Source organism: Scomber scombrus, chromosome 6, assembly GCF_963691925.1.
Source record: "Scomber scombrus chromosome 6, fScoSco1.1, whole genome shotgun sequence".
Classification (NCBI taxonomy): Eukaryota; Metazoa; Chordata; class Actinopteri; order Scombriformes; family Scombridae; genus Scomber; species Scomber scombrus.
In genome coordinates this window covers 24,117,839-24,144,537 of record NC_084975.1, presented here as the reverse complement: position 1 = coordinate 24,144,537, position 26,699 = coordinate 24,117,839, and the positions used below count along the sequence as shown (strand labels likewise).

Here is a 26,699-nt window from a genome sequence, read left to right as displayed (position 1 = left end):
AATGTTGAATATCTTTCTGAATAATCCTTAATAAGATTTGCTCAACCAACTCAGTTATTTACCAATTCCTAACGGCACATGTTGACATTTTAATGCCACTACAAGGTAACAGCGGTGTTTTTTTTTTGTTTTTTTAATTTTATTTTCAAGTATAACCTTTTTCTTTCTTTTATAATATTTTTTTGTGGATGTTATCTCTGATGACTGAAAACATATCAATGGAATGTTGAAAGTTCATTGGTGTAAAAGAGTGCAAAAGTCTACAAAGATGTGACCGTGACAGTGCAAAGTTAACGATTAGTTTTCAATTGTTTAGTCTGGCTGATGTGACAAGTGACAGGTTTTTACAGTAGGGTGGGGTGGGGTGGGGTGGGGGGTTGGAGAAGAAGGAGGGGAGGGTGTGGTGATTAAAATCGGAGCAACATTTCTTTTCTTTTTTTTCTTTCAACAGAAGAAGCACACAAATATTTGATGATCTCTCAAAACATTGGTACACACAACTTGAGCACACAGAAAGCGTATTTACAGCACTGGCACACAACAAAAATAGGCACACAAATTACAACACAGTAACCAGTCACATACTGAGCTACATAAGGCTTGACAACAAAACTTCCTCAGTGCTACATCTATGCTGAGTTTGTGATGCACAGGTTGTCACTGTCACACCCATTTAAAAATACTAAGTAATACACACAACAATGCTACAGCGTTATCAGGTGGGTGATGGGCCATTATGGGTCATACACATAGTGGTTGGTACACCATGGTTCATAACACAAACTGAATCAGTTGGTTGTCTGCTCCGATGCTGTCGCTGGGTCTCTATAAACATATAAAAAAACAATAACAAAAATAAATTATTACACAAAGTATGTATAATGGTGGAAATGATGGCGATGATGGATACCTCTGAGGTGCAGGGAGAGGTGAAATGACACTGACTTGGAGAGTAAAGAAAATGTGCTCCGTTAGTTCCTCATGGTAAAGACAGGTTTACCATGTATATCCCATGCGTAGCCAAGGCATCAGACAAAGATGTATTGTCTGTGTGCAGAGGTTGGACTCTGAGTCGGTTAATAAACATGCCCGATCATGCCGCGTTTTACAGGTTGATGTACAGTAGTTCAGTCGTTGTCATGCGTTTGTATACTTAGCGTCATGCTCTCACAGTCACCTCTTTTTTTTTTCTCTCTCTCTTTGACCTGGACGCAGGTGGACAAGAGGGTCAAACAGCAGTTGAATGTACTAGCTATACGCTAGTAGGAAAGGAAAGATGTGTATGCATGTGCTGTTGAATAAAAACGGAGTCTAAACGCTCATTGAGTATAAAATTTATTTCATGCAAGGACTTATATTTACAAATTTTATTTGAATACTTTTCTTTTGCATAAATGTAAAATACATGCATTTACCTTTCCCCAAGTAGACCCACATCCAATACTGTTTCGTATTGTACTTTTTTTTTTCACTTGAATTGCATGAGCATATAATTCACCTGCATCTCTTCACATCAAATCTTCACAAGTTGTTTTTTTTTTTTTTAAATTTTTTAAAATATATAACGTCCATTAATTACCACAAGAGACATGACTCGAAATGTAAACTTTGCTCATTCAGAATAAAAACAAAACTTAGATGACTTGCTATACTTGTATCTTCTAGAAAGTTTTGACATGTTTGATTGGTCAACATAAAAATTTGTTAAAGTGCCCTGAAAGAATTGTGCATAATTATTGGGACAGTATCAATACATGTGTAACACTAACAGTATTGATGTTTTAAATCAATAGACACACATGCTGCAGGAGTCATCATGACATCTCTGGTTGATAGTAACTCGATATATATTTTGGCTCTGTGAAGTTGCCTGTTTGGTCCCCTTTAATAATATTTTGTGCTTTATCATACAAAAGGTTTTTCTTGAGATGGGTACTATTAAATGTGTAATTTCTTCTTTTTTTTCCTTTTTTGCTTGTAGCTATGTATCCCCTACAGGTTAAATCTTAGTTTTCTAAATATCTATGACATAACAATAATAACCAAAGGGGCTTTTTTTAAAAACTGTGATTAAGGATACGAGGGTGGTGCAAAAGGTACAAGGTGCACCTTATAAAATAAAGCTTTCGTTACACTGTTATGAGCATGGTATAAAGTGTTTTGATGCTACACTGGGAGCACTTACGTTGTATCATGTCAATTTTACCTCACTTTTTCTTTGCCTCACCAGGTATGAAGGCACCGTTGTTGAGTCTTGCCTTAATTTAGGCATCACAGCAGTAATAGAAGTTGCTGTGGACTACTGATACTGTTTAAAAACTCATAACTACCTGTAAATATATCTGTATAAAAACTATTTATGCTCATAACAGCATTAGTTGGCTTTGTGACAGATTGTTCAAGTTAAATCACACTATTTTAGTTGGAGGCCCCAGTCAAATGAATACAAGAAAATAATTATATGAATTTGGGGAAAGGCAAAGAATGGCGGCTACATACAAATCTCTGCTATGACTGAGTCTCTTGTAAAGCTGTCTCAAAATGCATAAAAAATGACGAAGCTTTAGAAGCTTTTGAAAGAAAAGGTTTTCTTACAGGTACTGCGATACACTTAGCTTCTTGTTGAACATAATTTCTCATGCAGTTCATGCAAATGAACAAACAGTTTTAGTTCTGTTGACATTAGCTGTATTCATCACTAGTATCATAGGAATTGTCATCATCTCCATATTGCATTGGACATCATGAATATCTTGTTCAACTTTTTTTCCTTTTTTTTTTTTGATGGCCACTCATATAACATTGAGTCTGGATTGCATTTTCAGAATTATAACGTCTCTACTTTGCAACGTACAAAGCACTTAAGAGGAGTTCCCTTAACAGCTGGCAATGGTACCTTTTGGATATGTTGGAAAGCCATGTATTGTTAATGTCCAGCATATTATTAGTCGGGGTTACATCTTATGAAAGTTTCTTTCACAGAATTGTAAAAAAGCAGATGAGATAAAAGTTATTGGCAGAAGAGTATGTGAGATCAAAAGCAACAGAGCAACAGGCAATGAAGTAAACACAGGGAAAGAGTGGCGTTAGCCTGTGGTAAAAGTGCTTTGTCTGCAACTGAGGTGACCCATGCAGAGTGGCATGTGCCAATGTTTTCTAGTCTAGGATATGATGACACACCCAAGGAGAACACTTGGGAAGCTTGAGTATTAGCACAGTTAAGATACAGTTTTCCAGAAAATAAATAAATAAATAAAAATGGAAAAAAAGCAGGAGCGAAGGCAAGTGTAAAAATCAAAATCTGACAGGAAAGATAAAAGGAGGAGTGTGGACTGGCCTTCCAATGGCATTGTGTCTGCTACTCAACCATGCTACATAATGGATGGGATGGGAGAATGTGAGTGCTGCATTAGACAGGGTGGGCTGCAGGGCAGGGCGGACACTGAGGACACTCCAGAGGCATCCCCGCTCATGCCAGACATGCTGTTAAGGCTCCAAGGCTTTTCATAACCTTCAGTTGAAAAACAGAGAACGTTCTGAGTACACTGCAGCACTGAATCCATGACAAAATGTTTTGGTGTTCCTCACTGGTGATACTACACCTGTTGCTTTCTTGTTTTTGTCTCCAAAGAAACAGGTCAACACAGACTTGAGACAGATTATTATTCTCCATGCATTGAGTGCATCAGGAGTACAACAGCATGCACTGGGTGGTACTGGAATGGTTTGGAGTATAACACCATAAAATACTCTTAATAGGTAGGCACCTCAGGTAGGGAATGTATTATCAGCTACAGGTAGAATTGTACGCCATTTACTGTTAATGTGCTGGCTGCACGCACAGCTGGAGACTAACGTGACTTTCTAAGGAACGTGTTGATTATTAATATTTAATAAATATAACAAACAAAAAGGGCTTAACCCTGATATTAAAAATCATTAAATTAGAATTTGTCTCGTAATAATTATAATAGTATTTAATATTGGCCTTCCTCCATTTGTGTTGTGCTCCTTCACCATACTGATAGCACCCATCAGCAAGACACTTCATGCGCAGTTATGATCAATGTATCATAGTCAGGATTCCGCATGATATTTATCATTAAAACACATATACATACATGATACACACATAGCACATAAATACTTTCTCAGGCAGGTAAGACAACATATTCTAGATCATAGAAATCTCTAAAATAGCTTTCTTACTGGTAAATAAATAAATAAATAGGGGTTTTACATTATGCATGGTATCAAAAAATATATTATGTAGATGTGGACAGTTATTATTGACATTTGTGGTGATTGTGCTTGGCCTTAACAGCTGTTATCGTGACTTGGAATATATACAATTTCCCAAAGGGATGATTAAGGAGAAGCAGCTGCTGTGATGGTGTGTGAAGGTTGTCATAAGAGGTGTGTGTGTGTGTGTGTGTGTGTGTGTGTGTGTGTGTGTGTGTGTGTGTGTGTGTGTGTGTGTGTGTGTGTGTGTGTGAGTGTGAGTGTGAGTGTGTGTGTGTGTGTGTGTGTGTGTGTGTGTGTGTGTGTGTGTGTGTCGATATAGATATATATGTGCCTGTGAAAAACTGAGGTTTAATACTCAGCAAAGAGGGAAAAGAAAGCGTGTCCTGTCTACGGGTCTACAGGGTGTCAGTGTCTTATGGGGGCCTGTGATTGGCTGTTACGATACGTACCCCTCCTCACTCTGCCCCCTGTGTGGTTGGGGCGTTCAGCCGTGGTGACCAGGAAGCAGGGCCGCTCTCTCTCGCTGGGGCTGAAGGTTTCCTCCGGAGATATGGCCTGGTCTATGTGAGGACAGTCTTCGTTGGCCAGAGCTGCGTTAGCTGCCTCACCGTTCAGTTTGGAATCTTAAGAAAACAATAAAGGAAAGAAAACAAAAACAAACGGAAAAAAAATCTGGTTTCATATACCAGCTTTTTTCAGAATTTAAGTGCTATGTTTTTTAATATACAGTATACATGTTACACTACAAACTGAATTCACACAGGGATTAACTTGTGCAATAATGCTGCATGTGTAGCTTCTGTCTAATGTTTGCCTTGCACTCTCTTGTTCTATATGTTTTTGAGGTCTGATATTTGCACAAATGCCACCGGAGTATTGCAAGGGGAAATCTACTTATTGCGACTTCCACTCACATGTTCTTAACATTAGATATACATAATGATAACAGACTCTCAGTCTTAAAATGAGAAGTGAATCACTGCATTAAGAAGTGCAGAATCAATATCAAGATTACTCACAGTCTGCCTCAATCTCTCTATTCTCCTATTCGGAGTCAAATATGCTTTTCATCACATATTTTATTGATTCTTTGTGGGAAACTCATTTGTTTAATCTCATGACTGAATCATCAGCTGATTGTACTGTGGGAACAGACAAACAATGAAACAGCTCAATAGTGGCATGGCTGCTTTCGGAGGACAGAGAAATGATGATGAGAAAATATATATGAGAATGTATTGGTAGTATGTAAAAGGCTGTTGTCCTTGTGTCTTACCTTGAAACTTTATCTCGAAAACGTCGTCATGGGGGATGGGGCTCTGTGGTTGTGAGCTGATGCTTGACTTACAGAAGTTTGGAGAACCTGGTTGGGGTGCCCGAGGGATATGCCTGTTTTTTTTCTTTGGTAGTTTCTGTTTCGCCATGGCCAGGGAGTAATACATTCCAAAGTTGTTGACAATCACGGGGACGGGCATAGCGATGGTCAGCACACCTGCCAGGGCACACAGAGCTCCGACCAGCATACCAGAGGTCGTCTGAGGGTACATGTCTCCATAGCCGAGGGTCGTCATGGTCACCACAGCCCACCAGAATCCAATCGGGATGTTCTTGAAGTGTGTGTGCTCGCTTGCTCGAGGGTCGTTGGGGTTTGCTCCAATCCGTTCAGCGTAGTAGATCATAGTGGCAAAGATGAGGACACCGAGAGCAAGGAAGATGATGAGGAGCAGGAACTCGTTGGTGCTGGCCCTCAATGTGTGGCCCAGCACCCTCAGACCCACAAAGTGACGGGTGAGCTTGAAGATACGCAGGATCCGCACAAAGCGGACCACTCTCAGGAAACCCAGCACGTCCTTAGCTGCCTTTGAGGAGAGCCCGCTGAGGCCTACCTCCAGGTAGAAGGGCAGGATGGCCACAAAGTCGATGATGTTTAGGGCGTTCCGAATGAAGTCACATTTGTTTGGGCAGAAAGTTATTCGCATTAGAAATTCAAAAGTGAACCACACCACACAAACGCCTTCAATATAGGTGAGGTAGAGCGCAGTCTCAGTCTCCTGGTAGGTGGTCTCCACTGTGATGTTGTTCACCAGCTCCACCTCAGTGCGGTTGATGATGGGGTTGAAGGCCTCGTGGGTCTCCAGACAGAAAGTGGTGATGGACACCAGAATAAAGAACAGCGAGGCCAGAGCCACCCACTGAGCAGGAAATGTAAAGGGTGCAGAAAAGGCAACAGAGGGGGGAGAGGAGTGGGAAGGTGGGGCGGGTGGAGAAGGACAGAGAGGAGAATGAGCACAGTAATACATGCAATGTAATCAAGCTCGATGGCCCAGCAGCCATTCTTAGCACAACACAATGCAATTCAATCTATTATCTAAGACAATGACATCTGGTTTGAAAGTGACAGTGGCATTGACACACTCACTCTCACCCCTCCCCCCCATTCCTCTGCTCTCTGTGTTTCTTAATCCAGAAGTGTCATTGTAAAAGGGACAATCAATGCAAGCTTGATGTTCTTGCTTCGCTTCCTTCTGCTGTACCTCAAGGTCACGGCATTTTCAAGGGGATATGCTACATGCAGAATTACAAAGAGCCAGTACCAGCAGCAGCAGACAGGACATTAGTGTCAACCCCCATGACTAAATTTCACTGGGGTTCTTTCCTTCAGAACCATCACTACAATTGGTCTTTTCCCTACACAAGGTCATACCGGCCCGATGATCGACTCCTGGGAATCATAGAGAGCTAAGGTTCGCTGAGCCAAGGACAGATTCTTATGAGAAACCCACATTTCCCTTGATGGCTAAAGACTACTTTAGTCTTCATTGTGTATCGATTGGGTGATCACATTTCATCACATTTAGGTTCTGATATTTCTGATGCATACTACATGGGTGTAACAGATACATTATTCCCTCCTGAGTATTGATTGCAGCCCTGTCCCCATGTTATCATCCTCTGATCGTACTGGTTTACAATACTATATGTATTACTGCTCATGTACTGCACGGCAGTCTTAAAGTGGAAAAACATCTATGTCTTAAATGGGAATGTGAGGTCAATAGATCAAAGTTGTTGGACATAGAAACAAACAGGCATAGTATATAGCTACTCTATCATCCTTTCAATCAAAGAATGTAGATCAATAGGAGCTTGTTCATGCATCAAGATGTTAGTATGAGGATAAGTGGGGCTCTATAGTGCTTCTCAAACTACTGCACAGTATTGTTAAGTAACTGGGAGGAGTAATTAATGAATGAATCAGGGAGGTAAGTTGGAGTGGGCATGTCTTGGAACGAGGAAGTCTGATATTCCATTGAGTGAAGGAAATACAACATCTTAGTTGTTTCAATTCACAGTGTGGTTATAAAGCAGGCATGCAGCACAAGATGGAAAACAGGCCCTGATCATAACATCTCATCACTGGCAATTCGTGGCATTGTGCTGAGGAAATCACTGCTGCTTATGAATGTCTGCTTCCCATCTATGATAGTATGATTGTCCAGGGGGAAACTGCGTGTTAGCAATGACTACATCCCACTGCCTTCAGTTCTGTCAGCAGGGCTTTCCTCTCTTCTTTCAGAGAGACAACATCAATGTTTACCATCTGAATCTTAGAATTCAAACTAAACCAAGAAAGATGGAGTGAGTGCAATTTACTGAGTGCGATGTAGTGTGTAAAAAACCTTTGTGGGTTTTTAAATTCAGTCCATCTTTCAAACATTAATGGCAGCGACATTTTACTGTAATGTGATCAAATACAAAAACTACTGACAAAATGAACCCATGTGAAGCTGATAATGTTCAGTTATTGCAGATGCTGTGTCAGGGAGATGTTGATTCAATTTCGTGGCAATTCTTGAGGCAATAGTATCTGGAGTTGTTGTATTGGATTGCATAATATTGTTGTTTGGTCCACCCCCTCTACAGTGTGCTCTGTGCGATATAACAAGTACACCCTAGAATGTAATAATATCCAATATATCCACACTGAAAACTACAATATCTGAAGATAACATGGCGTGGAATCAGCACCAAAGTTTTGATTACGAACTGGGCAAAACAGGCAACTCTCTGCTGCCTAAAATGCCACAGAGTTAATTGTCAGTTGATTTGTGGTAATTTGATTCATTGCAAATTTGCTTGGGAATGTCTGTATTTAAATTCACATGGTGCATATTCTTAAAAAGGTTTGTGTTTAACTAAATTACCACAGTCATGGTCAGTAGGGGCCCCACAACTTTTTTTTTCCTGGGGGCACCCTGGAGAATAAATTAGAGCCTGTCAACAACTCACCAATAGTCTGAAGAGAAATTTGATAGTTTAAGTTGTATTGACAGTAGAGCTGAGTCAATTAGATGATTACAGAAAATGCGTCTGCTGTAGTTGTTATAATATAATAATCATTTATGTTGTTTATAAGCAAAAGTGCCCCCAATTTTTTTGGATTGTTGGTAAGCTGTTTGAATGTGTTGATGTGGGCTGTAGGATATGGCTAGGGCATCAGACATTTTGTGACCAAAATGATTAACTAATTAATGGAGAAAATAAACCACATTAGTCAGATTAATTGTTAAACTGCAGCCCCTAAGTGACATGTGCACTTGTTATTTTGTCAAGCTCTTCATCGATCCACCAGAGGGATGAGAAACTCATTCTGGTGAGCTACTTCTATGTGGATCACTAACTCCTCGTGACACACTGGCTCGCTGCAGCCCCCTGAACATCCCACCCTTCAAATGCTGCATCTTATCCGTCCGCCTCTTAAATTACGTGTCTTTGTGACATTTAGGAACACTGTAGTCTGGAGGGAGGGTGACAGGCGAAGATTGTTTGCTCCTTATTGACTAATTCTTACGGTTGCTGGTGAACCACAGGTCTACAGTGATGTGCAGTGACAAGGGTTTTCTACTGATGTATCCAATGTGAATAGAGTCTGTAATTAACTCTGAGACTCAGTTCTAATTAATCTTCTTGCCAGTCATGGTGGAGCTCTGTCAATCCCAGCTCTGCTTTTGTCTTGCTCTGTGTTAAAATGTAGGGCATTTTAGGGCAGTTCTCTGCTTTGGGGATTTTCCCTGCGTTGCAGAAGGTGAAATTTGAAAGCAGAGTGTGTGTGTGAGTTAAACTGCTTTCACTAATGCTTGCTGTAAGAGTGAGAACATGTCAATACAGTTTACACTTGCTGGATGGGGCCTGATAACTAATTACACTGAATCGGCCTGCTACAGCTGTTCAAGCAGCGTGTAACACAGTGGTCTGTATAGGGGAGCACTGGTCAAAAAACAAAAAGATCTGAAGGTGTAAAGTCATTTAATTGTCAGTGTTGAGAGGCATTGCGCCCAGATGGAAAACTGCCCATAACATGGACCAAAAATATCACCTCTAACAGCAACCTAATTTTGTCTGGAGGTTTGCCACTGAAATGTTGGTGGTGCCAAAGATTTGGTTTCCTAATGTGTTGCTGACCCATTTAACTGGTCTGCCCAGGGACCCTTGTGTCCTGGAAATATGAGTGCAAAGACCTGTGAGAGTGAGTTTTCTTATCTTATCCTGGGAGATAGATGAGGGTGGGAGTAATGGTCTGCATCTAAATGATTTTAACAAATTAGGTTTTTTTTTTTTTCCTAATCTCTCAACATTCATGGTGTGAAGACCCCTGGGAGAGCAATTTCAAGGTCATCAAAAGCCCCTTTAAGCCGCCAGATAGATCAATCTTTGTTTCACCGGCAGGAGACAACTCATTGTATGTTCATGCAGCTTTGACCAAACCAAGAAAGCGTTCTTATTTTGGCCCAGAATGTGCTTATAATAACTCCTAATAATATCCTCAAATCTTAAATTCAACAGGAAGAGCAAAGCTTATGGCACAAGCAAACATATTATACTTGAAAGTGACTCACCCTTGCATATTTAGAGGAGTATGGGTCCTCAAACAGAGCCCAAACGTATTTCTGCCACCGGCTCCACAAGCTCCCACTCCTGGTGTCAGCACAGTCTGCATGCGCCAGCCTCCTTGTCATCTCATCCACATCCACATCCTCACCATGCTCCTGCTGCTCTTGCTCCGCTTCCTCACTCCCCAGGTCTAACAGGCCCCCCCCGCCGAAACTATCAAGGGCCTCCTCTGCCTCCCGGTGCTGACGATAGGTCATCCAGCAGCATGGCTCCACGTCTGTCTCATCAATGCCCCAGAAGGCCAGTTCTTCCTCATAGAGGGGCCCACAGACATCAGCCGGGCAGTGCAGTTTACCTGTCCTGTAGTAATTAAGGATATGTGCAAAAACGCCAGGGTGGCGGTCGAAGAAAAATTCCTCGATCTTGGCATCATAGTCAAAGTGGTTGGGTGCATCAGGCTCGGCCAGCCAGGACAAGCGAGTACCAGGTAGAGTGCGCAGGGTGCTGCGGTATGTCTGATGTCTGATCCCTCCCACATTAATCACAATGCGATCCTTGTCGTCGCTCAGGCCCATCGCGTCCCCTAGGCATTTCTCCCATAAGTTCCCTTCATCGCAAAGGTAAGTCTAGGCGCAGCGTGCAACCATGCACATCAGTGACTACACAGAAGGAAACAATTACATAAGTAAAGCTGCGCGCAAAGCCACCTGTCGTTTCTTACCAACTATGAAAGAAATCAGGACTGATTGACACGCATCAGACTACGTTCCCCTCTAAACCCTGTTATTTTCTACAAGTAACTGCCATGCGACTGAGTGATCATAGACGCTTATAGCTGCCAGACTCTATAGAATCGAAATCCAAAATGATTGCAGCCAATGGCATCACATTAAGCATGGACGTCACATCATCGGTAAATCCAAGATGTCGAGATAAAAGGACAGACGCTGGCAATGTCTCTCCCACCAACACAATAAATCCAGCTCATTGGACTGCCCAGGTTGCGGTAATTGATCAGATCAGTCTTGAGCAGGTTTATGACTTTCACAACAAGGTGACTGCAGTGGTGCTGAATGGACAGCGCCTGTCCGGCAGCTCCTGATGGAGACTCGGAGCTTCTCAGTCCCTCCTCTGTTGCTGCCTACAGACTCACCTCCTTCACACCGACGCTCTCTCTCTTTCTCTCTCTCTTTCTCTCTCTCTTTCTGCGTTTAACGACACATTAAACAGCAGGTCTTTGTCTCAGCAAAGAGATGCGTTTCCTCCTCAGAGACTTTCCCCTCTCATTCAAGTATTGTTTAGCGTCAATAAGGAAAATATCCACAGTCTGTGTGATGGGAAGGAAAAGAGCTTTCTGTGCTGCGTTGGTTAAATAAAGAAAAGCAGGGATGAGAGGGCGAAAAACCTCCTCAAAAACGCCCAAACTGCCTCTTCACACCGTGCCCAGCTCCTCTCTCACATCACATGGAGCATGCCCAGTGGAGGACCCTGCTGCATTTCTTAAAAGGCTCTGTCAACTTCTCCAATTCGGGCTGTTAAAACTGTCATCGCCGCCCAATTTCTCTTTCTCCCTCTCACTTAACGTCGTGGCTCAAAGGGTTACGGTCGGTCAGTGGCTGTTAACAGCGGGATACTTCATCTTTCATGCACAGCTGCTTGGATAAGGTGTGACCCTGGAGCCATGAACGCGCACATCCGCCTATAACATCAAAAGAAAATATGTGATGGCTCATACAGCTTCGTGATTGCCTAAGTTCAGACTCGAAATCACATTGCTGACAGTATGCATGGATGACACTGCTGCTCTTACAGTGGAAAAAATCCTGAAACAATAAGTTAGGGGAAGATTATTTTTTGCGCATCTCCAAGTGCTGCACTTGTTCTGTATAATAATTAGCCAGTGTGCACCTGTGTTTAACCGGCCAGCAGAGTGCGCCATTGCTTACTACAAAGGAAAGTTTTAGAGTCATATTTTATTTGTGTGCTCCTTAATTAGCGTGAGATCTCAAAAAACGTATCCACAGATTTTAATATAAAGAAAAATGAGGCATTGAATCAAGGAACAATGATTCCGTTTTTGGCGCAGATCCCTGTGCAGATGAAAGATTTCTTAATTAGTGCATGTTATAGTTTAATTTATGTTTTTTTAATTATTAAATACAACACTTAATTGAATGAGAAGATGGTACACATGTAAGCATATACTGTAATGTTTTATGCTTTTATGTTTTTTCATTATGTTCTAAAACAACAATTGCTTGATGTTCCTATTATTTAAAAAATGGGAATTGGTTTTTTTTCTTTTTCTTTCTTTCTTTCTTTCTTTCTTTCTTTCTTTCTTTCTGTCTTTCTGTCTTTCTTTCTTTCTTTCTTTCTTTCCAGGAGCGATTTAGAGTTTGCCCTAGATTTTCATCTGACCGAAATATAAATTGTCAAACTACTTGTCAGGGGAACAAAGTATAGGGCTCCCTGTTTGCTCAGATTGGGAGCATGTTGTTCCCACAGTCTTCTCCTCCTGGTGGGCAGTTCTCCGTCTCGGTTTTCACTTCTCATTATAAAGGAGGAGTTTGCAGCATAGAAGCGTTTATACCCCAACCAACTGAATAAACTCAACCCTCTGGCAGAGACTGTGTGATATCCCGGACAGTAGACTGGCCTCTCAAATAGTTTAATTTGGACAAAAGGACGAGCTGATAACAAACCTGCAACATGGCGGTGACAGGCTGCACGCAATGCATTAAATATATGTTATTCTTCTTTAATTTTATTTTCTGGGTGAGTTGAACACATTTTTATTTTCACGTTTTTGAATGTTTTGTTTTTTTGTGGCAAACTTTCTCTGTGCTTTGTGTTTATTTGAGCGGCCCAGCAGCTGCAGATTTACACGTGGCTCATATGGCATAATTCATGAATGGTCAAACCTGGAGTAGTTGGAGTAAAGTTTCCCGCCCTGCTGTGTTAATTAAGTTGTGCTGTCTTTTAAAGAGGGGGGCAGCATCAATAAAACGTTGGGCATGGCGGGCAGAGTTGAAGTGCTCTTACCCTTCACCAGCAGTTATTTTCTGCATGACCGAGCACTAGTGCAAGGTGGCAGAGAGAGAAGGAGAGGGGGGCCACTTCAGGCTGGGTGGGCTCCTGTGTCCTCTGTCTTCTTGTTGAGATAATTCTGCTTTCTCCCTTCAGCATGTCTTACATCAAACTGCTTTATTTCACTCCTGTTCATGTTAATCATGAACCCCAAACAACAAAGTCTGATTTCTGAGACTGTTAAGGAGAAAAACTGGGAAGAAAAAAAAAATCATCAATGATTGATGGTTTCTTGCCATTTCAAGGAGACTGGTTCTCCTCACATTAAACACACTTAATTTGATTTGATTTTTTTTTAAAATTTGATTTATTCATTTCGAACATGTATGAGTAACACAAAAAAAGTAATCTAAGAAACAAACAAACAAACAAAACCAATGAGAATAGTCAAAACAACAATAATAATGTGAACCCAACATATCCGAAAAGGAGTAGGATGAAGCATATGCTTATTTAAACCTACCCCTTCTCCACTACTCAATCAACAATCCGTCATTCCCATACATATTTAAATATTTACAAAAACATATAAAATAAAATAAATAAATAAAAAATAAGTGAACAAATACATCAATTATTCATGAAAACACCTGATTGTTAAAGCCCTTCTTCCTCCCTCTACCTGTGAAAAAAAGAGATTGAACAGAGCTAATAGAGTTTCTAGGGGAGGGGAGAGCTGTTTTCTTTCTGACATTTCCTTTGTTCCTACCTGGTCACCAGACTGCAGAATTTGCTGCCTTTGAGGCTTTAAAGAGCATCAGAAACTCATGATGCCTTTTTGAGTTATTTTACATTCACTAAAAAAAACTCTGTCCACAACTTGTTTTCTGAAAAGTTATTGTCAAACAAGGGTTTTGCCACAGCATCTACACACAGCTGTCTGCCTTTTACACTCCATTACATCACATCAAACTTCCTACAGATGTGTCGTCCACTTCATGGGTTCATCGCTGGCCTTGCACAGTCAGAGCTGATCAATTGTTTGTGAGTTTCCATTTGGTTTGTCTTAACAGAACAGTTGTCTTTTTTTAGGTAAGCACAAAGTCACCATATCCTGGACGCTGCATTTGATTGATTGTTTCCTCCGTTGGGTTTGCCTGTCATTGTGAAAATTCCGAGCTAGTTTCCTGTTTCTTGTAGAACAATGGACAGAAGTTGTGGCACTAAACGTGCATATATCTTGTTATAAACAGTGGCATAAATAAAAAGAAAACAGTTATCAGCACAGAAACAATAGACTGCACAGGATCTGATAATGCAGTTAAGCTATGCTCCATAACCTTTAGTAGGATTACAACTATAGCCGAATAACAGTTCTTGAGTTGTGCTTTAAACAAGGTTGTGAGGATGCTGTCTGTGTCGTTTAGGTCACTGAGGTGCCAGGATTTCCTTTAAACACTTCTCTTAAAGGACATTAGGCGGTTCACTGGCTCACGGCGGAGTTGGACACACAGAGGGAGTAACGGTAGCAGAAAGGTTCAGACACTGATATTTTAAAGTGAAATGAGGACAAAACAGAGATTCTTTTAGTGGGTCCCAAGGCTTTGAGGCACCAGATTCACTGTTTGTTAACTCCCCAGTCGGTAAAACCTTGTGAGCACACCAAAAACTTGAGTGTTATTTTGGATGCTGATTTTAACTTCCAGAAGCACATATATAATATCTCCAAAACTGCCTTTTATCATCTCAGAAATATATCTAAAGTTAGATGCTTCCTGTGACAGTCAGATTCTGAAAAGCTGGTCCATGCCTTTATTTCTGATAAACTACATTACTGTTTTGCACTTTGAACACATCACTCCTTTTTTAACTACTGTTTTTAAATCTATGAATGGCTTAGCTCCTTCCTACATTGTTGACATGCTCACTGAGTCATACTGGACAGATCATCAAGCAAAGGTCTCCTGACTGTACCTGGAATACATTTTTACATCAGCTTATGGTACCTTCAGTTATAATGGTCATACTCTCTGTAATTCTCTACTACAGGAACTAGGGTCTGCTGCACAAATGCCTTTTTTATAGTGGACTAAAACCATATTTTTTCACAAGCTTTCAGGTTTAAACTATCTGGTTAACGGGTAAAACTTTAATGTTGGAATCAGTATTGCAATTATTTACTTTTAAATAACTGTAATAACTTTCTTTTCTTTTTTCCCTTTTTATTGTAATACCCTTTATTCTCATATGTTTTTATCTTTACCTACTTTTTTGCTTTTTTATCTTGAAGCACATTGAGTCCACGTCTGTCGTATGAAATGTATAAATTCATTTGACATGACTTGACTTGATCTTAGGAGACTAGAGCTTTGTGACATCTCAGATGTCACGGCGCTCTTTCATCATATTAAAAAAAAATCCTTTGATGGGTCTTTTTAAAAAGTCTGAAAAATTGATAACTACAGGTTTTCTTTAATATTTATGTTAACATCCCTCTTTTATATCTCTTTTTATTTCGAATGGTTCTGCTCTATGACAAAGTTTCACCAAAATAAATAAACATGACAGAGAATAATTTAAACTGTTTTTCTCTCTGGAACAGCTGGCCGGAGGTGTGATCTTAGGAGTGGCCCTTTGGCTCCGCCATGACAGTCAAACCAGCAACCTCCTCGTACTTCAGTTTGAAGGCACCCAGGCACCAGGCACCTTTTATATCAGTGAGTATACACCATCAACAGCAGAGCTTCACTATCACTCTCCTGTTTAAAGTGTTTCCCCACACATAACTATCTAAAATCTACATTATTAGTTTGTCATGATGGCTTCTTCTCGGTGCAGTGACATCAGTGTTTTTTTAATTTAAATTTTGTCATCACACTGTTTGAAGTTTGGGAAAGTTGTTAATACACAGCACTTGGTTTTGCCTCAGTTTGAGCATTACAAGCACATTTTACAAGATAATATGTGTTCAAAAATGACATAAATGTGTGTCAACAAATTTAGATTTAGCACAATCTCTACAAAAGTAGCATTTATATTGCAGGTCTACTTTATTCAATTGCACTATATTGTGCAGATGTTTTGTTAGTTTATCCACCTCTTGTTGGTGGTTGTTCAGGCATCATTTTTTGCCCCACATATTTCCTCCTTGTTAGTACTAGTTATTTGGTGCTTCTGTCCTCATACTTTGTTCTGCACATGATAGGAAGCTCACTGTTAACAGGGTGATAAAAGTGAACTCATTCGCAGAAGTACCTGTTTTTCACGCTCAGCTGGGACCATTCGAGTGTGCTACAGAAATAGACGGCGCACTGACCTCTAAGAAAAGACCAGGAAACAGGACCTGCGTAGATCCGCAGCATGACTTAAGTGGCACAGCCAGTGTCCAAATGTTTTAACTCAGCTGTCATTCTGATATTGATGACAGCATAAGTAATGTTATCTAACATAACATAAATATGTTAGATAATACATATAATACCCAAAGTCCTATCTTCCTCAAAAAGCCCCAGCCTTGAAGCTCTACCAGAGAGTTGGCAGATGTTTTAGACAGATGTTAAGACATATGTGGGCACTCTAGAAAACAGTCTGTGAGCATGGAGCACAAATAAAGCCATCATGTGCCTTCTGTCGCTCATACTTTGAAGTATTTGATCCTTGGAAACTTTCAGAGCAACATTTTTTTCTGTATATTTTTGTAGAAGTCCTGCATGTTCAACCAAATCACAGAATCAGGAATATGTGCCTGAACTAAAGGCATAACTCCACATTATGTTTCCTTTACTGCTTTCAGCAATCTACAAATTGGCCCCGAAACCTACAACACATGATACGATTTTAAAATTTCAAAGGTCCATCCTCTGGGTTTGTTGTGGTGGTGAACTCCAGTGAGCCCATTAATTTACATTTGGGCTTCTGCTGCTCTCCCATACTTAGCCCTCAGTAAGTATACAGAGCGATGGCAAGCCCATGCTTTTTATAGCGAAAAGGCACACTCGTGATTTTAAAGGCAGGGCGGCAAGAGAGGCCCACCCAAGCGAGATCAAAGGATTGTTTCTTTTTTTTTTCCCTCCCTTGAACATACGCCCTTGCATAATTCAAAATACCTTGTACATCTGCACATTACCCCTCAAATTAGAGTTTGGAGTGGATGTTTTTAGCATGCTGGCACACCAAAGTGGTATTTATGTAAGGCCGAAAATACATATTCTCCTGCCTCTTAACCAGTGCTTGAAATCATTATTGGTGGCAGCAGTCAGTAGTCTGGTGTGCTTAGTGCTACAGCCTTGTATACTATAGGAGAGGGTTAGGGTTAGTACAGTAAATGTGACAGATTTTGTTACACAACAGGACAAGATGTTTCAGTTGCTTTACACTGTATATATAATGCAGAGCCTCGGCCTGAAAAGCCCTTCTGCATTATTTCATAACTGAAAGAACAAAATGAAAAGCTTACATTGTAGGAAAGCCAGCTGTATGTTTATATATAAAATTGCAGGAGTATTGCAAGTGGAAAGCCATTTTCTAAAGCCTCACTGTTACTGAAACCTGCTGTGTTGATACTATATGCACTTTATCTAAACAGGAAATTTCTCTCTCATGAAAATGGCAATAAACAAGTATCTGCTGGGTTTTGAAGTCTAAGTCATTGTAACCCTGTTTGCAGTGTTTTTTCAGTAATACAGTTGTTCATTAAAGTTCAAACCAAAGACTCACACTGTGGCTCCAGCAGTGTTGATTTTTACTTCTCTCTGTCACTGTGTGAGTAAATGAGAGTTACTAATGTTACTTTTTTATTTATTCATATTACAATTCAGCCTCTTTATGCTCTTACACTTGTGCATTTCAACTGTTGTCAGTGCTTACATACAAACTGTAACTTCAACCACTAACGGTGCAAATACTTGAACTCGCTTTAGCACTTCCACTCTTGCAGAAATCTCAAGTGCTTTCTTTGCTGAACTTCCGCTAAAGTTAAACTGTTTCCACTTCTTACTGTTCTTCTGTTAATTCAACTACATTTAGTTTCTGCATGCCAAGTAACATTTCAAGTCATTTTAACTCTTCAACTGTCATTTAATGAAGTGGATTAAGACTTTAGGGAATTTGCATACTAGTTTTCTTGCCAAGAGTTAGGTGAGAAGGTTGATACCACTCTCATGTTTTTCCGTTAAAAAGGTCAAGCTGGAGTCACAAGAAGCTTATCTTAGCTTAGCTCAGACAAATTAAACAGACATAATATAGCATGTTTTAGAGGGGGATTTTATAGAGTTGTGGATTGGGAGGAGCGCCCCTGATTTCGAAAGTAAAAATCCTATAAATATTTCCCGTAGACATTACATTATTCCTAATCCTTTGATGACTTGAATTGGTATGAAACTCTCCTGGATTAATCATCAGTACAAAAGACAAACAATGGCATTACAAAAAATCTGGGTCATTATTAAAAAGTCAAAGGTACAAGACTAAACTTAAAAAACAATTTCCACGATGCATTTCAGCAAGAAACAGCTAATCACAGAGTTTAAAATTCAGTCATATGTGCTGTTTACAGTATAGTTTAGAAATGTATTATTCTCTGATTCATGTCCATGCCTTCTTCTTAATTGCAACAGCAAGCAAGGTTCATGGGTTTTGTAGTATTCTTAACCATCTGCCAGGAGATAGTTTAAGGAAATATTTGAAATGGAAATACAAAATGGGGAAAAACCTATCCAGAACCAGCGGCCCTTCTCACTTCACAACCTTTTCCCTCATGTTTGCCATCTTTATGTGTCGCTAAGCTAATGACTTCCTGCCCCCAGGCTTCACATGTGTTAGAGAATTGTGTCAGTCTTCTTATCCCACTTTTGGTGACTCAACATGTCTCTCAAAAAGTTGAACTGTTCCTTTGAAACATATACATTTTAACACTTAAACTATCATGTTGTGTGAATCATTTTAATGCTCGTGTAAGGCAGGCCTCAAACAAACTGTGTAACTTTAACTCAGCATTGCTAATATTCTCTACAGGAAGGAATTGAAGCTATAAATCTGCTCTGTTCCTTTTGTTCTAACAAGTTTCTGTTAACAAAATGACAGGAAGAAAGGTTAATATATGGCGCCTTTTTAATGTGTAATCCTCCACTCATCACATCACCATTTACATACAGTATGATTCGGGCTTGACTCAGTTTTTAGGTGTCAAGCTCCGACAGTGTGGACATGTCTTCACAGCAATAGTAGACGAGAAAAGAAGGGAGAAGTCCTAGTGGGGCTTTTAGCTGTTGTTCGCCTTCCTTTCTTCCCCCTCTGGAGATTACACTTGGAGAGAAGAAATAAATGAACTTCCCCGGTGGTATAAAATTGCCTGTCTCCCTTGGACTCTTAATAGCCTTCAAACCTCAAAGGGTGTTGTCATAGTAATGGAAGGCAGTGGAAATAATGCCTGCTTTGCAGCATTGCCGGGTTACTGGCCCTGGTAGCTGTTTCTCGCTATAACAAAAACACCCAGACCTGAAAGGGAAGGATAGGAGGAGGTGGAGGAGGAGGTGGGTGGGGGGGGGTGGAGGGTGTTGGTTTGAGACAGAGAGAGTGTAGATGGATGTACGGGGAAGGATTGTGTGTGATATTCGAGGTACTGTGTGAGGTGTGTGAGGTGTTCAAGGCCTGCAGACACGACCGAGTCAGAGTCTCTTCCTGGATCTGCCTGTCCATTTAGGCCGTTCTGCCAGGCTACATTACAGGCTGTGTGTGTTTCATTTGCGTGTGTGTAAGAATAGAAAAGCCAGAAACGGACTGCTCCCACACCATCTGGCTAAAGGGATTTTACTTTTCAACGGGTTTTAGTTGAGCGTTAAAGTTTTGACTGACTGTTAAAGGTCATGGGTAAAGGTTGCCAAGGAACTGCTGAGGTTTGGGCGATTAGAGGAAGTCATTTTGATTATTCTCAAACAAAACTGCAGCATCCAAGGAACTTTATCTGCTGCAGACGTTTTGTTAATGCAGCTTAATCATGTTTATTAATTCCTGTTGGAGCAGAGCCACCAAACCTATGACCTCCGCTGCACCAAGCCTTCCTGTAGTGACAGTGATTTAAGAAAAATAACACAAAAAAAATAACCCAATGACATGACTTTGTATTTTTGCCTCTTTAAATGCGTATCAAACAACCTTAATATAAGTTTCAAAGTTCAGTCTCGACCTTCACACAAGCATCAGCGCAGTTTTTTTTTGTCGCTTGCTTAAAGACTGCTTCTCATTTACTCACATATACTGCAGCTTTAAACACTTTTAAGTTTGAGTCTTTCTACCTTTTTTCACTCCTCTGCCGGCTGTGAATTGTTGTTTCACTATTGGTACGTGTTAGGGAATTTTCCATCATTTACGTCAATCATTGGCATGTACTGGGTCAAACTAGGATTGGCATTCATCACGAGGCCACACCAAATCTTGACTGGAAGACCCTGTCTCCCCTTGAGATAGTAGTAAGCAGTGAGACTGCTCCTTTTGGGGAAAACAGGAGGTACCCTGATAGTGTTGCTATAGCAGCCGATATGTGTTTTCCTGTGTCTCTGAACGGAGTAGAGGTAACTGTGGTCAGAGGTTGGATATGGTGAACCCTGTGGGATGGAGTACAAAGGCCCTGACTTGCGTTTAGGGACTCTTTTTATCTGTAGACCAGTAGACTAAATTCTATATGCTGTACATATGTTGGATTTGCCCATATTTGGGCATGGCTCAACCTGTGGCATTATCTGTGTAGTTAAGCCTATCCCTGGAGGACAGAAACTTGAAGGGAGCATCAGAACATAACGTGTACTGATTATTCATTCACTTCTCCTTGATCAAGTTAATAAACCATTTCAATGCAAGACATCCTGGACTCCTGTCTACTCTCTCCACTGATGTATATGCTGCATATTTAAAAATCAACAACAGTGCGTTTAAAGGTAACTGCCTCCATTTTTGTCAGGATTTTTGGACTCAACAGACCATCCACGTTAAATGAAGTTTTATTTAAAATAAAAAGTAGAGACTCTCTCTCTACTTTTCATGTGCTCTACAGATTTCCAGTGTTATTTGTGAGATTGAATTTTCATTTACTGCTGCACTTAAGTGCAATTTTAGTATTTTTACTATACTTAAAAAACAGCTTTAATTTACATTTTATGCCACATTGACTACATTTAAGAGGGAACTGTTGCACTTTTTACTCCAATATATTTATTTGACAACTCGAGTTACTAGTTATCTATCAAATAAAGGTTTACATTCAAAATAAATGCTAAGCTACTAAAATGTGATTTACCAAACATCATATCAAATAGTTCAAATTGGCTTCATATTGACTAACGCTTATAACACGATAATTAAAATTGTGTGTGTGAGCGTGTGTGCTTGTGTAGGATCATTAAAAGCAACATTTTATCTTTTCACATCTACCTTTATAATCTATTAATTAATGCTTTTGTGTCAATTAATGCTTTTGTGTCAAAAGCTTACATGTACTCTAAATCAAACTCAACATAAAACAGTTTTAGTTTTTTGCCCTTTCATTCTGTGTGCAAACCATTTTCTTTAAGCTGCATAAAACATAACGCAGGCCTCTGCTGTAACTGGAGCTTTATTGCTATTCATCGACCTTTTCCTGCAACACGATACCTGCTCTGGTGCCTGTTGCACATTTGTGATTGCCGTTGAAATAAGTGTAACTAGGATATTTTTGTCATAGTCGTTGGATAATGGCCAAAAAATGATGTTTTTAAGCGTAATACATTTCTCGAACTCTCACTATAAATGGTTTTAGACTCGTCTTTATATCAGTTTAATTACATAAAGATGTGAGTGTGTGTGTGTTTGGGGGTATCAAGGTTTTTCTCATGTTGTGTTGACATAAAATATGTTAACACAGTAATGTTGTCAGGACTCACGTTCCCTATGGGGACATAAAGAAAGTCCCCTTTATGTAAGTCATTAATTTTAGGGTGAAGACTTGGTTTAAAATTAAGATAAGTTTAGGGATATAAGGTTAGGCTAAGTCTCCAGGAAATGAATGTAAGTCAATGTAACGTCCTGTGAATTGATGGAAACATGTCTGTGCGTGTGTGTTTGTGTGACCGTGTGATCACATGGTACCCCTGTTTCCTGGGGAAGGATAATGCTCAGGTTCAGGGGTCAGTGCAAGGAGCGGTTTGTGGGGGTCAGCGCAGACGGGGGTTTTTGTGGGGGGTTGTCGGTGTCTGGAAGGCATTTCCTGTCCTAGCAGATGAGCGCTGTCAGCTCCACCCTTCTCTCACAGGATCTGGGAGCTGTTTATCTCCAGGATGTCAATAATGTCATGTCACTCTACAATGAAGGCAAGAGAAACATCCAGGAAGTCCATTACCAAACCGTGTGTGGATCAATGAATGGGCAGCAGACACACACACACACACACACACACACACACACACACACACACACACTGCTCTGTCACTGCCGCCCTCTAGTGGTGCTGATGATGACCATGTGTATTGTCTCATGTTGTCTCTTTGTTGATAGGTGTGTACATACTGATAGCTGTTGGAGCTGTGATGATGCTTGTGGGCTTCCTCGGTTGTTACGGAGCCATTCAAGAGTCTCAGTGCCTGTTGGGGACGGTGAGTGTCTCTCTTTTCAGCTATCGTACCAATGAGTTTTATCTTGTAGGAATTTTTCTATTTAAATTGATTCATTCATTAAATCTTTCTGTTTGAGGATCATAAAGTTAATCTTGCTTTGTTTCTGTAGTTCTTTTTCTTTTTGGTGATCCTCTTTGCCTGTGAAGTGGCTGCAGCCATCTGGGGTTTCATGAACAGGGACACAGTAAGTATGCCACAGAAACACACACACTGCTGCACTAAATGTTTGATGTTTGCATTGATTTTCCAACTGCACCTCTGCTCCAGTGAACCCGTTCTGTTTGTTGTTGTGTCTCTAAAATAACCCGCCTGACTCCCAACTGTCCACAGATCTCCAAAGAACTGATCAACTTCTACGACGCTGCGTATATAAAGGCTGTGGATGTGTCAGGGTCTCCCAGTAAAGACTCTGCCATTGCCGTGCTGGAGGTTTTCCACAGAACAGTACGTCATGATTAAACATCTTATGGTATTAAAATACATCTGTTGTCTTGTAATGTATTTTAGGGATGAAACATACTGTATGTTTTGATAATCCATTGCTTGTTTCTTGTCTTCAGCTCGAATGCTGCGGTAAAGGAGATGACACTGCTCTCTTCACGCAAGTCGCTGGTACCTTGTGTCCTAAAATGGCTCCAGAACAGCTTGTGATACGTCATGTATGCACACGTTTTTGAAAATACTTGTTTTTAGGTTACAATAGTTGTAGATATGTTTTCATTGGCTTTATTCATCCATCCATTAAAAAACAGATTCAATCACGTTTTAATTGAATATCAATTTTACTTGTCAAGATTAACCAACAAATATTAGCAAGCCTGTTTGTTTCTACAGGAGATGTATATCTTTAAACAACGCTCATTTATATATACTTTCACTTTTAAAAAAGGCTAAATAATTTCCTGAAACATGTGGGCACTGCAGTTTTTAGCAAATGTTACTCAAACATGAGTAAATGTTGCTTTTGTCTGGGATTATTTTCAGCAGCATATTAATACACATTTGGTGCTCTAGTGAACATTTACAGCAGCAGGATGGTGAATGTGGGGTTGAGTCAAAATATACTACAGTGCCCATGTTGTAAATGGTAATGAATGTCACCCACAGTGTGCCTCATTGCTGTGTTATTAATATTCTTTGGACAACAGTGAAGGTCTGTGACACAGAAGAATAAACTATGTCAGGCTTTGGCTTAGCAGACAATACTTGTCAGTAGATAGGAACTGCATTTCAAAACAGAAAATTCATGCCATCACCCCTGTTTATTAATAGACTGCGTCTTTGATTAATTGTAGTAAGAATTTATGTTGTTGATAGATGAACCAACTGATATTCAGCACCTTGTTTTGACAGTGAACGCAGCTCCCTTACATGTAATGCATTAGTGTTTGTACAGTGTGAAAGATTAAACATTTATCATTCATCACATTGGCATGACCAACATCTTTATTGTCCCTCTGTCTCCTCCCAGAGCTGTCATGATAAACTGACTGAGCTGTTCTCGGAGAAGCTCTACCTGATTGGTCTGGCTGCTATGGTGGTTGCTGTCATCATGGTGAGTGTCGGAAATGGGGGGGGGGGTATTTTACACAGTATGTCCCTTAAAATCCTGCTTTTTTTTACCCATGATAACGACACAGATAGAGGAAAACAGATGCCTTGAATTAAGCTTTTGTGTACTTTATCCCCATTTAGATCTTCGAGATGATCTTCACCATGGTGCTCTGCTGTGGGATCCGGAACAGCCCAGTATACTAAAAGTCCAGATAATGAGAAACAATGGTCCACAAGAGTCTATGATGGCATTATTTTATTTTGTGCTTCTGCAGTAGTTCCTCTTATGATTAGAAAACAGCAAGATGAATATCTCTGCTTTTATTTTAGACTAGAAAATGCTACTTGCTTTTAATATTGCTAATCTATCACATGTTTCTTAGAATATGATTTAGTTTTTATCAGGCAGATGTTCTGTATTTATCATAGAAAACTTTATATGAATCATTTATAGCTGCAGTATGTTGTGAAATATTTCTCTGAAGTTGTTGAACTTTATGCCATTTTCATGGATGTATAAATTGTATATATACTTGTCATATGTTAATAACACTTAAGAGAGTCCATGTATTCCCTGTTTGATTGTTTGTGACGTGTCTCCCTGCAGTGTGCCAGTGTTATGTAATTTAAGCAGCAGGGTTTCAGTGGTCCAGGGTAACTTACTGTCTTATTGTCTTATTATCAGAAAGCAGTCGGCTTGTGTGTCTTTGTGTCTAATGAACCATTTTCATGCTGACTTATGACCTATATTAACCTGTGAAACCTCTCCTTAAAAAATGCCAAAACTTCTTCTTACTTAACTTGTTTTAATAATGATAATAAATTATGTCACCTGTCTTGTACGTTTTTGGTGGCGCATACACTACGCCATGTTTTCTTTTAGCTTGTGGCCCCTTAAGATGAGACATTTTACATCACAGTCATTTAAATATGGAAATATGCACTCAACTCTCTTCTTCTATGAAATCCACAGGTGCTACAACTTCTAAAGCAATGCATAAGACAAATTAAACATTCTGCACACCACGACTTATGCAGTAATTATCATTGAATACACAGACATTTCAGGTCAAGCCCCTCCCCAGTGTGCTTATTGTTAGCCATTCACCACCCCTTGTCATAAGTGGCATGTCTATAAATTATGAGCAGCTTATTTGAAGAGGGAAATTCACCTCTTAGATTATTTCATTTGAGTAATTCGAGCACACAACAGAGAAAAATAAACATTTTGTATATCAGAATTTATTTATTTATTTCCTACCGGGGCAATTAGATCATGACTCACTAGATTCATTTCGTGACTCCTTGTAGGGGTCCTGACCTCCAAGTTGGGAACCACTGCACTGCACTGTTGGTCCAAGAGTTAAATGTACAAGCTTTGAAACTGCACAGTTTGAGGCATTGATCCAAGTCCACATCGTCCCTCGTAAGAAGCTGAACTCTTCAATTAAAATGTTCACTGGGAGGTTTTTTTATTGTAGGTCTGGGCTTAGTGTTGTGATACATGTACTGTTCAGGCCTCCAGTTTACAGTACGCCATTCAATCTGTACAACAATCTCTTTCTCACAGCTTCCTCCCTGATGGTTCACTTACCGTATTTGCTTTATATCTCCACAGGGGGGCAGTCTGATGTCAACACCTGTTTTTGCTCTATCAGCAGTCTTTCCCACTGCAGAGCACTGGAATACATTAAAAAGTCAACTGACTCGTATTTCTGGCACTGTGGGCTGTAGACACACCCAGTACACAGTGTTTGTCCATCCTAAATGGAGGACACAGCACGTGTAACGAAGATTACATTTCAATTAGGAGGCCCCCCTCTGCTCAAACATGCATATTTAATTATGATGGATGGTTAGTGAAAAGCTATTTTGATGCCAGCACTTTGTTGCTTTATGTTAAACTGCAATAGAGTTGTTATTGCAAGATCCTGGACAAGATAAGTAATATAAATGACACACATGGCATGAAGATAACAAAGACAGCTTATGTATTTCATTTCAGTAGCCAATAATAATATTAGAAACACCTCTCCATATAATATCATGCAATTCACCAGCACCACAAGCTAAAGCCTCCAAAATTACCATAAAGTTGAATTAACTCAACAAATACTGAACATTACGACCTCCATGAAGGTAGAGTTTATTGCAGAGCTGTTGGATCAGACTGTTTTAGTTGGGTGTACCTACTAATTAACTGACTACTGAGCGTACATCTAAATTAGGATTTACAGTTTACTGTATTTGGTGGTGTACTATCTACACTGGATCTCCTAAATTTGGTGCTACTGTTTTGTTTTTTTGTTTGTTGTTGGGTTTTTTTGTTTTTTTGCTATT

The 26,699-nt window shown here is 40.0% G+C and overlaps 2 protein-coding genes across 4 annotated transcripts; one reads left to right on the top strand and one right to left on the bottom strand.

Moving 5' to 3' along the window:
- Positions 1-715: 715 nt before the first annotated feature.
- kcnc1b (potassium voltage-gated channel, Shaw-related subfamily, member 1b) lies at positions 716-10,712 on the bottom strand. 3 transcript variants are annotated; one of them, XM_062421195.1, is made up of 4 exons: positions 10,143-10,712; positions 5,522-6,437; positions 4,695-4,868; positions 716-825 (listed from the first exon to the last, which is right to left on the bottom strand). In XM_062421195.1, the coding sequence occupies exons 1-4, from the start codon at positions 10,710-10,712 to the stop codon at positions 716-718; spliced, it is 1,770 nt and encodes a 589-aa protein (XP_062277179.1). The 3 variants fall into 3 exon arrangements, with proteins under 3 accessions (XP_062277179.1, XP_062277177.1, XP_062277180.1); XM_062421193.1 differs by lacking the exon at positions 716-825 and adding an exon at positions 3,372-3,511; XM_062421196.1 differs by lacking the exons at positions 716-825; positions 4,695-4,868 and adding an exon at positions 3,372-3,536 and having other exon boundaries at positions 5,544-6,437.
- Positions 10,713-12,741: 2,029 nt separating this feature from the next.
- Positions 12,742-25,481, top strand: LOC133982244 (CD81 antigen-like). The gene is made up of 8 exons (XM_062421212.1): positions 12,742-12,912; positions 15,767-15,881; positions 22,687-22,784; positions 22,915-22,989; positions 23,136-23,249; positions 23,366-23,464; positions 24,277-24,360; positions 24,501-25,481. The coding sequence occupies exons 1-8, from the start codon at positions 12,847-12,849 to the stop codon at positions 24,561-24,563; spliced, it is 714 nt and encodes a 237-aa protein (XP_062277196.1). The 5' UTR covers positions 12,742-12,846; the 3' UTR covers positions 24,564-25,481.
- Positions 25,482-26,699: the final 1,218 nt, after the last annotated feature.

Bases quoted from the DNA above. Each gene is read 5' to 3' on its own strand.
- kcnc1b (XM_062421193.1), bottom strand. From the start codon at position 10,712: ATGGGCCTGAGCGACGACAAGGATCGCATTGTGATTAATGTGGGAGGG. The intron at 6,438-10,142 runs GTGAGTCACTTT...TTTCCTGCTCAG, and splicing joins ACTCCTCTAAATATGCAAGG to TGGGTGGCTCTGGCCTCGCT. The intron at 3,512-4,694 runs GTACGTATCGTA...TTTCAACTGAAG, and splicing joins AGGGGGCAGAGTGAGGAGGG to GTTATGAAAAGCCTTGGAGC.
- LOC133982244 (XM_062421212.1), top strand. From the start codon at position 12,847: ATGGCGGTGACAGGCTGCACGCAATGCATTAAATATATGTTATTCTTC. The intron at 15,882-22,686 runs GTGAGTATACAC...CTTTGTTGATAG, and splicing joins ACCAGGCACCTTTTATATCA to GTGTGTACATACTGATAGCT. The intron at 24,361-24,500 runs GTGAGTGTCGGA...ATCCCCATTTAG, and splicing joins TGGTGGTTGCTGTCATCATG to ATCTTCGAGATGATCTTCAC.